This window comes from Haliaeetus albicilla, chromosome 26 (genome assembly GCF_947461875.1).
Source record: "Haliaeetus albicilla chromosome 26, bHalAlb1.1, whole genome shotgun sequence".
Taxonomy (NCBI): Eukaryota; Metazoa; Chordata; class Aves; order Accipitriformes; family Accipitridae; genus Haliaeetus; species Haliaeetus albicilla.
Window position 1 is genome coordinate 3,606,729 of NC_091508.1, and position 12,155 is coordinate 3,618,883.

A 12,155-nucleotide genomic window follows, 5' to 3' on the forward strand; every position below is an offset into this window, starting at 1 on the left:
TGACTCTCAGATCATGAGGAAGGGTGACCCCGACTCAGGGGCAGAGGAAGCTGAGACAATCATCTGCTTTAAGCTTTGCTTTCTTGGCTGGCAACCTTGCGGTTGTTGCTCTGAGACGGTCTTGAGTGCTGCAACCGCCGGTCTCGGCACATCCCCCAGTCCATGTTTAGACAGTATTTAACAGGTCGAGTTGACTAAAACAACTGTAAAGAGTGGAAATTCTGACTGCTCTGCTTCAGCTTTGGACAACTTGGCTTCAGATTCTCATGCAGAGAACGCGATGTGTTAGCAAGAGCTTGTCCTGTGCTTCAGACGACATGCTGGGTGGTTTGCATACGCATCATAGTGCAGCGTTCTCTGTGTAACTTGTGACACCGAGGGCGCTGTCAGCCTAGTGGAGTGCGGTAACCAGCAGGTAAATCATCATCAGCTGTTTGCGGCTGGGGTAAGGCTGACGGATTGACAAGGGGGATGAGAACACGTAGTTCCTGGTGCTCTGCCTTCCTTGTGATCTGACTGTCCTGATACACAGGGGGGGCGTTAAGCATCTTTACTATTTTTGTAAGCGATTAAAGGCACAAAGTAGAGCAGCAAGAGAGACTGCCCAAGTGAAATACTTTGTGCTTTATAACCCGCAAGTACCCACAGGTAGGTGCAATAGTACTCCTCTCGTGCGTTTGTTGGGGTGCAACAAAAAAGTTTTGTTCCCTTCTTGGTCTTTGGTACAGGACACAGGCAGGTCAGCAAGCTGGAAGGTTAGACCAGGGAGTAGGACTGTTTCTTCTTTTTCGCTTACTGATACCTTTCTTTAGGGTTACTTTGAAAAAGAAGATTTGACCGCTCAAGCCATCAGGAGACTTTCCGTCCAAGAAAGAGCGAAGCCAGCTCTTGCCAGGACGGGAGGAAGTCCCTGTTGAGAGCGAAGCCTTCGAACCTGAGCTGGTTCTCAGACGGTGTCGATTATGTCCAAGCAAGGGGACGACTGCTACTTCTATTTCTATTCCACCTGTGACAAGGTATGTTTGGGCTTCTTTTGCTTTGGGGTTTCTTGTTGAGTTTTTAGGAGAGGAGGGGGCGGAGGCATCCAGATTTCTGTTAACTTCACAAGCAGTTCGATTCTGCGTCCAGTTCTACTAGCATGGATAATTCTGGAGGCTGTACTGTTTTAATTTCCTCTTTGTGGGTTTCCTTTTGGTTACAGGGAGACAGCTGTTCCTTCCGCCACTGTGCGGCCGCTCTGGGAAATGAGAGAGTGTGCAGGCTGTGGCAGGAGGGTCGCTGTTTCAAGACTACCTGCAGATTCAGACACATGGAAGTCGATGTGAGTGTTTGCCTAAAGATGTGTTCTCCAACTAAATCCCTGAAAGCATTTTTCCTTGCTGTCGGCAGCCTGAATGTGCTTGTACGTGATAGATTTACTTGCTTTCAAAGGATACTGGTTTCCGTTACTTGGAGGGGGGTGGGAGGAAGTTGGGGGAAGAAAGATCAATTTCTTAGGTATATCTCAGCAAGACATTTTTGTATTAGGTGCTGGCGTTGTTCTGACGTCTTGGGGTAGCACAGGGTGGGGAGGGAGAAGATGGGAAGGAAATAAGGCTCTGAAAGATAACTTGAGATAGATTCAAGCTAGGCAGTTTAAGGCATTTTTTTCCCTCTGAATAATCCCAGTATTTTGCACATTGTCTTAGTTTAGCCCACCCTGAACTGATGTGTGCGAGCCCCCGTCTTCTCCAACGGAATGACAGGAAAGCTAGATAATATGTAGTAGTTACAGCGTACGCAAACTTTGTCGATCTGCCCTGCAATGCTTTCAGTGATAGACTGCCCTTTGGAACGATGTTTCCGCACTGCACTGCGATAGCCCTCTCTCTGGCATGACGTGTAACTATGTCTCTTAGCAAGCCTAAGGCGAGTGTTACCATGAGCTTTTCTTTCTGTCTGTCTTCAGAAAAAACGCAGTGAGATCCCTTGCTACTGGGAGAATCAACCAGCTGGCTGTCAAAAATCCAACTGCGCCTTCCGTCACACGAAAGGACGCTATGTTGATGGGCGCTTCTTCCCGCCAAGCAGAAGTGAGTTTCTTGGGTCCTTTTCCTTTAAGCATTAAAGAATTAATTCTGAATATTACTCAGGAGTGGGTACAATGCCGTAGAAGGCATCGAGTAACTGCTCACTGATGAGTGTAGGGAGAAGTGTGCAGTCACAGGCTCTCAGCTAAACGGACTGTAATTCTGGTATTTAATTCTTTCTTTCATGCTCAGCTTCTCTGTGCTTTGTGTGATCTTTGCACTCCAGGTTGCTTTCCCCTCATGTAATCTTTTCTGGAGGGCAGGGTGGTGAGATGAGTGTGTGAAGGGAAGCCGTTGTTCCTAGTGTGTTCGTAGGGGTGGGGAATAGGAAACTCTGAATTCAGCAGCCAGGTGGGTTATCTGCCTTATCTACCGTATCTAGACAGTGAGTGCAAGGTTGGGGTGAAAGTTTTACATGGCCAAATGAGAGATGATCCTCGTCTTCCTCTAGCTACGCTTCCAAGTCCACCTGAGCCTGCAGAAGATGATGTGAAAATGGCTCAGGCGTCACTGCAGCAAAACAGACTTTCTGTGCAGTCGAGTCCCTCTCAGCAGCTGAGGGGGGTGATGAAAGTGGAAAGCTCTGAAAAGGTCCCAAGTCCTACACATCCTCCAGGCAGTTGTAATCAGTGCTGCAGATGATGATGAAGATGGGTACTTTTTACTTACTGAAGGCATTTCTGCTGGAGGTGAATGTATAAATTCACAGAGTACCTGAACTGTGTAGTGTTTAAAGCTACGGACAAGAGTCTGGAGTCTTAAATATTTTTTCCCCGGTATAGCTCTTGCTTATATGAGCCTGTCAAGTCAATACAGCTGTTTAAAAAAAGCCTTCCACAAACAGTTGCTTGTAGTTAAGAATACGAACAAAATATGAACCGTGGACTGAAATGTCATTGTACGTGCTACATGAGCATGAAACGTCTTGTATAATCCCTGCTCCGTAACTGAATAGGTTTTATTTTGGACGTTCAGAGCAGCTTTCTGAAGATGGAGGTGAAACTAAAACACCTGTCCAGCAACCGGCAACAGAAGCCTGTAGTGGATTGCGGATAATTTCCACTAGGAAAGGCAGGGCTAATACAAAGCAAGGTATTCTAGCAGCCGTAGTAGGATGGCTTGGAAGGAGAACTTGACGATTAATTCCAAAGCGATATGTTCTAAAATTACGATAGAGCATCGGGTAGCTGGATGGAGTCAGTTATTTCCACGAGCTCATTCCTCTCTAATAATGTCGTATGTCCCTTGGGTCAGACAGGTCAACTCCTCCTTGTTGACTTTTGTAAAAGAAAATAGAGCCACAGCGTGGAGTTTAAATGCCTGCAAATGTGTCCTTTCAAACACTGTGGGAAGCCATGTCTAATGACAGAGGAATCTAATATCGTGTAGATGGATTAAAACGCTTAAGACGGTAGGTTTTACTCTGTAGGATGGGAGGAGAGGTGCCAGTTGCTTACCAAAATACCCATCCGTTCTATGGCTTTTTTTACTGGTGGGGAGTGTTGAGAGGGTTTATTTGGAAGACTTTGGAAGGGTTCTGAGCTGTAAGAAGCTTGAGGATGTGTGCTCTTCAACATGTGCCTTTAGGCCTCAGCTTCAGTAACGATTTTCTGTTTTCAGAGGACAACTTAAATTTTGGATTAAAAAGAGTTAAAGAAATCAAATTGGAGAAACTAAAGGAAAAAACAAAAAACCAAGGTGGTGAGTTAAGATCCCTTATTTCTGCGTTCTGTTCACCTTCATCTTTTTTTTTTTTTTTTTTTTTTTAAGCTTCTGATACTACCTGGATAGCTGGCTATGCAATGGTGAATACAATTCTTGGCACGAGAAAGGAAAATTTTGGGGGCTGTTGGGTTCAGACTGGGAGGTGATTGCAGCTGAGAACCGCTTGAGGGACAGACTTCCATGCTTAGTTGCAGGCCTTGAGCTACTTTGGCATGCAATCTGTTTTCTTAAACTCCAACAGCTGATATTCTAGATTGGAATTCCAAGGGCAAATCAGAGGGAAATTGCTCATTTCTCTTATTTACATGCAGTGGTCATTGTATGTTTCACAGTAATGGATAACTAATGTCTTTGGTCTTTGTGATAGTTCTTTTATTTTGGTTGGTTGTTTGTTTTTTTAGTTGTTTTCTTTTTCCCTAAACATCCTCATGTTTTGCTTGCTATGATCAGAAGGTCCTTCAGGAGTTTCTGTTCCTCCGCTCCAATCTCGGGCTATTCCTGTGCCAGAAAAGGAAATTGTACGGACGGTAGTAAGAACTGTGAGTCTGTCTACAAAGCAAGGTAACAGCGAATACTATTGTTTCCATTTCATGGCTCCTCAACCAAAAGGTCAAGTAATAATTAAGATAATTCAGACAGGTTAGCCTGCTGGTGCTGCCTTTTCTAATTAAAACCATGCTTTTATGCTTCAAGGCCCTGGTTTGATTGCAAGTATTTGGCATTTGTAGGTGCTCAGTTTGTTGTGTTGTAATAAAAGATCCAGAAGTGATTTTTACCAGCCTGACATTAAGCCGTAGCTCATCATGTATTACACCATCTTACAGACTCTCCAGTGTGTTTAACTGGACTTTCATGTTCCTGAAGTTGAGTGAGATTTGTGAAGGAGCTAATGTGTCGACAGCACGTGGCAGAAGTAGCGGTTGGGTTAAGTGCAGTAGCAGCAGAGAGAGAGGCTAATGTCAATACAAGTGTCAGTATGCAAATAAGGGGATAAGTGTTAAAACTGGGCAGTAATGAAAGGGCAGACCTATAGAAGATGGTATTATACAAGTAGGCAATTTTTGAAGCGTTGACGAGGCTGACGGTGGCGCTTGCGGACAGTAGCGTGATAGGAGTCTGTGTATAAGTGGTGGTGTTCAGATCTGCACAAATTCCTTTGAAAGGCAAAAAATGTGTGGCACTACTACTACTCGTAGTCACTCGTTTCTGTGGTTTGGCTACCAGAAGAGTGCCTTTTGCTGGGACGTGGGCTAGAAGGACAATGCTCTTAGTGGCTACTGGTTTCTGTGCAGTGAAGAGATTAGTCTTTGTTTTAGGGGAGGAGCCTGTGATTCAAGTGAATCTTGGCGAGAGGATGGGAAAACGGAAAGCCTCCATAGGGAAGAGCTTTTTGTGAGCTGTTGTTCAGGTGCCCTAATCTAAACGTGACTGTGTTTAAGGGTATTTTTGCTGCGTGCAGGAGGAAAATCCATTTTGGCAGAGATGTGTATTGGCGGCAGGCAGAAGTGGCAAATTTGGTTAGCAGCTGAAAGGCAAATCTAAGAAAAGATCCCTGGAAGCATTGAAGTTTGTGGCTGACTGTTCTAAAATCCTCCTCCAGAGAAACGTTCTTCAAGTATTGCTTGTTTTCTCTCTTTCTGAAGCTGGTAAAAGTGTCCTTCCGTTAAAGCGCAACCTTGCTGACAGGCTGGGGAAGAAGATAGAGGTTCTGGAGAATGCTGACAACGCACCAAAGAGAGGTACGGCTACTAAGCAGACATCTGGATTTGATGCACAGATTTCCTGCTTAGGTTTGCTGTTTGTCCTTTCTTCTAGTGGTTCTTTTTGTGTGTTGGTTGAGGGCTCAAGGTAGCTCTGAATCCCAGTGAAGTGATGGCTTTCATTGTGAAACGTGAGCACCAAATGGAGATTTATGCAGTCTGCCGAACTTTTTCTGTTCTCTCTTGTAGTTCAAGTCCCCAGGTCTCTGAAGGAGAGGCTAGGACTGCCCTCTGAACAGAGCCGTACAGAGACAGGTACGAACTGGCTATTAAGTATGCCTTCCCCTTTTGTCTTTCCATGAACTTCCACACAGCCCTGTCGTGGTTTAACCCCAGCCAGCAACTAAGCACCACGCAGCCGCTCACTCACTCCCCCCCCCATCCAGTGGGATGGGGGAGAAAATCGGGAAAAGAAGTAAAACCCCTGGGTTGAGATAAGAACGGTTTAATAGAACAGAAAAGAAGAAACTAATAATGATAATGATAACACTAATAAAATGACAACAGTAGCAATAAAAGGATTGAAATGTACAAATGATGCGCAGGGCAATTGCTCACCACCCGCCAACCAACACCCAGCCAGTCCCCGAGCAGCGATTCCCCGCCCCCCCCCCCCTTCCCAGTTCCTAAACTAGATGGGACGTCACATGGTATGGAATACACTGTTGGCCAGTTTGGGTCAGGTGCCCTGGCTGGGCATGAGAAGCTGAAAAATCCTTGACTATAGTCTAAACACTACTGAGCAACAACTGAAAACAGTTATCAACATTCTTCACATACTGAACTCAAAACATAGCACTGTACCAGCTACTAGGAAGACAGTTAACTCTATCCCAACTGAAACCAGGACAAGCCCTAAAAGTTAATTTAAAAAAACCTGCCTGATTCCTCTTGCTTGAGTGCTGAAGCTGTCCTGTTTAGCCACTGTCAGAGATCTGGCTCTAGGGGGGGGTGTTGTCCACTCGTGCCTCATCAAGGTTTCCGCTTGAAAACTGCTGTGAACCCTCAGAAGCTGCAGTATGCTTACGCACAAGTAGGACAGAAACACTGCCAGGAGCAGGAGTTTGAGATGCGAACAGAGAGACAACGGTCTGAGAAAGTAACAAAATAAAATAGACTAATGCTTTTTGTGCCGCCACTCTCCGGATAGCACTAGTTTTCAAAATACAAGTGGCTTAAAGGAGGAGAATACCGTGCAGAATGGTGCTGTCCTAAGATGCATTCTTGGGATCACGCAAACCTAGTTTTCCTTAGTACTGTGACAGATTTTGGAGACTTTAAATATTGCTGGACTCTCCTTAAATGTTGGTGCTTCTCTTTCTTTTTGATGATGACAGAGAAGGCTGCTAAGCCAGCAGGGGAGATCCATGCGAAAACACTGGAGGAAATTCGACTTGAGAGCGCTAATCAGAGACGAGGAGAACCCCAAGTGGAACCCCAGACTGAAGGACATTGTAAAACAGAAGATCCCAGCTTGGGGGCAAGACCTTCCCCTGCAGTTCACGTCAAAACTTTCTCAGGCTCCCTGGCTGAAAAAAACCACAAGCGATTGGAACGAGAGAAGCAAAAAACAAAAGAGTTTCCTACCAAGACAAAAGTTGAGAGCAAACCCAAGAAGCAGAGCACACTTGCTCCGTCTGTGCTCAGCCAAGCGCGCCCGGCAGAGCCGGCACGTAAAGCCAAGCCAGCAGGAGAAGTGCGTGTTAAAACCTTGGAAGAAATCAAGCGGGAGAAAGCTCTGCGGATGCAGCAGAGTGGAGGAAAAGTGCCAGCTCCACCAGCACAACCTGAACCTGCCCCGACAGGGAGGAGGTTGTTACGGATCACAAAGCTAATAGGTAATAAGGTGATTTGATACCTGCCCTGGTGAAGCGCTTCCCCTGTCGAGCAAATTCAGTTTGCTGAGGTTTTGCTTTGCTTTTTCCTTCTGCATATCGTAGAGGGTAGAAGAGTTTAAGGCTACAAAGTCAGAAGGCAAGGAAGTGCCAGAATATGCAACCATATTCTTTTCCATGAATCGCGTGATAGCTTTCTGTATTTCCCACTGGAAAATTCTTCCACTGAGGAGCTTTGTAGCCTAGTTTCTTGCTTCTGTTTTTTCTGCCATCCGCTTGTGGTATGGGATCTTCCCTGGGCTGAATCCAGGCTTACCTTCCTCTTTGGCATATGCATTGTTTAATTCAGTTATTGATGTATCTATGTTTGCAAAGCATGTATCAACTTCTTAATGTGAGGGCCAGTTTTTGTCAAAATTGGCAGAGCGCTAAAGATACCGTTTGGATTATATAAGCCACGTAAAAAGAGAATAGTGCGATTGAGGGAAAGAGAGCTGGAACGGTGCAGGGATTGCTTACTGTAGCCTTTCCCTCTGTCCCATTATTAGACGTGAGGAAATAGACAGAACAAGGAAACAGAGGTAGCCAGGTTTCTTTATTTCTGCTGTTGACAAACTGATGATCTTCTTTTTTTTTTTTTTTTTTTTCTTGTTTTGAAGCACCTGGAAGAGAAGAAAAGATGATAGTGGAATTGAGCAAGCCTTTTCCCAAAGCTGTCTCTGCAGCTGCAGAGGTGAGTCCTTTGTGAAGACATACATCTATCTATTCATACAGTTTTTGATACATTTTGTTATGTTTTGTTTGTAACTGGCTGCATGCTCCCAGTTTGAGTGTGTTCCTACCTTTCCGCATTTGGTAAGCGCTGCAGTGCTGTCGCAAGTCCTGTCACTACTTTGAATAGCATTTCCAGACAACGTGTTAAACCCCAAGCTTTGAATTAATCTTATTATACCTGACAGTGAATAAGAAACCCTATTAGCACCAGATAAAATCTGCGAGGTTAATGTTTTTGTTCTCCGTGACTTTATCTGTGAGACTGGAAGAAGGAGATCTTAAAATCCTGGGCTAAGAACTTTAATAGAAAAGGCTGGAGGTTTGTATTAGAGGAAATCAGTCTGTCAGGGAATGCTGTCTTGGGGGAGCTTGTATGGCTTCCTGTTGCTGAAAAAGAATGTACTAGATTACAGCTAGAGTCTTCTGCTCTGTTGAAGAAGCTTGCTGTGCTGGGAATTGTAGGCTTTTGAAACTATTTCCATAGCAAAGCATGGATCTTGTTACAGGTTACAGGCAACGTTTTATGGGGAAAAATGTCAGATCTGAATGGTATTAACATGCTCTGTTGCACACGGAGCTATTTCAGAGGGATTGCTACTGAGATTTTCTGAATGAAATCTCCATAGATTTTTGTCCCCTTAGTCCTCTTCTTTTGCTTCCTTCCAGCCCTCTGATCAGAGTGCAACTGATTCTAAAGTTCAAGTGAAGAGCCTTGAAGAGATAATGTGGGAGAAGCGGCAACTGAAGCAACGCCAAGAAGAGAAGCTTCAGAAGGAAGCAGCTGCTGTGCCATCTCCTACTGAACAGGCAATCAAGGATAAAACTGCAGCATCAGGGAGTCCTGAATCCAGTGTGGTTTCAGGGTCAGCTTATCAGCTTCCAAAGAGGATATTGGTGAAATCTCCGGGAGATGGGGTTGAAAGCCCCGGAAAGGGTGCTGCCGTATCACCAGGGGAACGGGCAGCTCAACTTCTGGAATGGTTAGCTGAAAGTAAGTGTTGACTGTATGTTAAAGAGTTACTTTAGGTCATGCTTTGAAAGAAAGGCAGAGGGTGACAATTTTCACGTTGTAACTCTGGCTCCTTTTTGTAATATCTTTGCTCCTTCTTATGGCTTGTTGGTAAACAGAGTTTACGGTGTGGAAAATACTGCCGAGAGTCTGGGAAATGGCAGTGGAATTGTGCTGGCTAAATACATTTAACTAGAAGGGTTGTGGCGCTGTTAAGAGAACCTGTTTGTTTGTTGTTTTTTTTTTCCTGAGGCAGAGCAAGACTGCATCAGTTCTCTCTTCCTTTTACTCTAGCCAGACGGAAGGGGTGCCTGAAGCCTTTGGATGGGAAAGCCACCTCTCCCACAAAGCAGCCACTGAAACGTAAGGCAGCCGAGAGTCATCCGTCTGCCGTGGCGGCTGTGAAGCCATTGAGTGCCACTGGTGGCGACGGGAAGGAGCCTTCAGCTAAAAAAGCAGCTGTGGTAAGGAGAGCGGCTGAGGCAGTAGTGGGTCCCTAGTAAAATTTATGCCCAAGTTGTAGCCTCCTCTTGGAGAAAAGATGAAAGACTGAAATGTTCTACGGGTCTCCGTTCCCTTTTAAATCCAGAAGCGGTCGCCAGGACGCTTGTAGTACCTTTCTGCTTTTTACGAGGTGAATGGCAGTGTTTACATAATGCTCTGCTACGTCCCTTAATGCTGCGTTCTTCAAAAAGACCCAAGGTCGTTAGTAAACTTTAAGGGAACGCTAACTTTTCTTCAGGTGTGCCCTGGCTCTGTATTTTGGTTAAGGCTCAGCAATGCCAGAGGAGAAGCAGCGGAGGAAGAATCTGCAAAGCAGTCTTTGACCTGTGTATCCTAAAAACCATCTTGCTTCTTCCTAGGCTGTTGTTCCGGCTTTGCCAGAGGGCAGCCTCTTCTCCATACGCGGGAGAGGAAAACCCCAAACCAGGTAACAACCACAACTTGTTCTTTTTCTTGATCAGTGTGCCTTTCGTGTGAAACTAAGTTGGTTTGTTTTTTTTTTCCCACACGTGGAAAAATTAGAGTTTTGAGATACTTCATGCCAAAATCCAGCAGAGGAAAAATTCGTCTGAAATAATAAGTTTCTAGCAGCTGGCTGGACTGCTTATCTAGATTCTTGTCTGGAAACGCTGCAAGTTGGTACAGCTTTTCAGTGGCTTCTTGGGTTTTCGGAACGCCTGCAGAGGTTGACTTGGTAACCTTTTTGCAGTCAAATTCGTAAAGGTGGCAAAGTGTCTCTGGCGACAAAAACGGAACCTTCTTTGCCAGACCCCAGATGCTGTGTCTTCGCGGATAAATCCCCAAAGTGCAAAATGTACCTGCTGATACATTGGACTGTAGAAGCAGCCCCAGGTTAATTGAATAACAATCCCTGCGTAAGGCTGAGGGGTAGGAGGGATTAACTACCATTTTAAGAGCTGGTTTGCAGAAAACATCTCTCTGCTTAAGGAATGTCATACGCTGATTTGCTCTCTTTCTTGTTCTTCCCAGTCCTGAACTGCACATTGGAAGCCTGGCAGACTCTGTGGCACCGTCAGAGGTCTCAAGCTTCCTCACAAATAGCCGTAAAGAAACGCCGGTTGAGCTTCTCAGGGCCCTTCTCTGTGGAAGACGACTTTGAGCAGTTTCTTTGGGAAATCTCAGGAGGCAAACAGGAAGACAAAATTGACATGGACCCAGAGAATGATGAGGATGACTTCTTCATGGAAATTGGTGAACTGATTGACGGCTGAAAATAAAGAAAGAAATAAATTGAAACTGATTATTTTGTTGGATACCCAGAGGTGATTCTTTTCCTAGCTGAGGCTTTGCAAGGAGTCTTAAAGCACAGGTGAACTGGTAGACATTGGGAGTATCTGCACGCAGTTGTCCTAAACTTCCCTGCTGGTCAGACATGCGGTCTGAATTTGTGACCCTGCAGAAGACAGCTGAGACTGGGGTCTCTTGTGTACGCTGCCACCAGGGATCGTTTTCCCTAGCAGCTACCTTTTGAATCATTTTCTTAAATTTTTGAAGAACTTGAGTCTCGTCTCTTCCTACGAGGATTTGTGAAGGTGGGGCGGCCCTCAGGCATTTGCTGCTGGCAGAGGAAAAATCGGTTGTCGGAGTGGATTGTCAATACTTTCTCTTTGGAAGAAAACACTTGCGTGCTTTGATAATCCACTGTGCTGTCTTCGTTCCTAGAGGAAAGGTCTGAAACCAAAACTGAGCAAAGTGCTGTTCCGGCTCCAGAAGGGTCACCCAGCCCCAAGCTGCCGACGCTTTATCCTGCCGAAGGACTTTCTCCCGCTGAGACTTCTGCCAGCATGGGTCGGTCGGTCGTGGACTTTGGGAGAGAGGAAGAGCGCGTGAGAGCCCGGCGAGGAAGGCTTCGCCCTCGCTGCTTCCCTTCTCCTGCTCTGTCGTCAGCCTTCCCTGTCCCCGGCCTAGGCTCTGTCCGCGGAGATGGGGTTTGGTGTACGCCGTGGTTTCTGTAAATATTTTCTTCTTCCCTGCTATGCTCGTATTCTCCTGAAGGTCCTGTATGAAACGTAGCCTGGCCGCCTCCGCCATCACCAGTAGTTGAGCTGTTCCCCATTGACGTGCGGAAAACAGACTCCACAATCAGTGAGATTGTAAAGTAGGTATGTTCATTCAGCGCTGGGTGGCACGGGGGGTAGTCCCACCAAAGTTGTGCGCACCCGACTCGGCAGTTCGCCTCAAGTTTATACAGTCAGGTATTACATATTCACAATACGCCTATACATATGCATGATCTATCCCCGCTTCATATTAAAATTAGCTCCGAGAGGTCATTTCCATAGTCCCCTCCCAACTGCGCCTGCGCAGGGCCTCTTTATGGTGGTCGTCTGGTGGTCGCAGAGATGAACATAGATGACTCCTCTTCGTCACCGCTAGTAACCTTTTTCCTTGCGCAGGCTCAGTGATTTCTTGGTATTCACCCAAGCTGCAAGACCAGTCTTAGCTGGCTCTTGGGGCC

General features: G+C 45.8%; 1 protein-coding gene across 1 annotated transcript; it reads left to right on the forward strand.

Moving 5' to 3' along the window:
• Positions 1-962: 962 nt before the first annotated feature.
• LOC138682184 (zinc finger CCCH domain-containing protein 11A-like) lies at positions 963-10,950 on the forward strand. The gene is given in 18 exon segments (XM_069772017.1): positions 963-1,016; positions 1,202-1,321; positions 1,949-2,072; positions 2,521-2,684; positions 2,686-2,723; positions 3,025-3,161; positions 3,690-3,770; positions 4,245-4,355; positions 5,111-5,165; positions 5,430-5,533; positions 5,744-5,809; positions 6,892-7,392; positions 8,049-8,122; positions 8,830-9,158; positions 9,471-9,636; positions 10,036-10,103; positions 10,667-10,720; positions 10,722-10,950. Coding segments are annotated over 18 exon segments (2,433 nt in total). The 3' UTR covers positions 10,909-10,950.
• Positions 10,951-12,155: the final 1,205 nt, after the last annotated feature.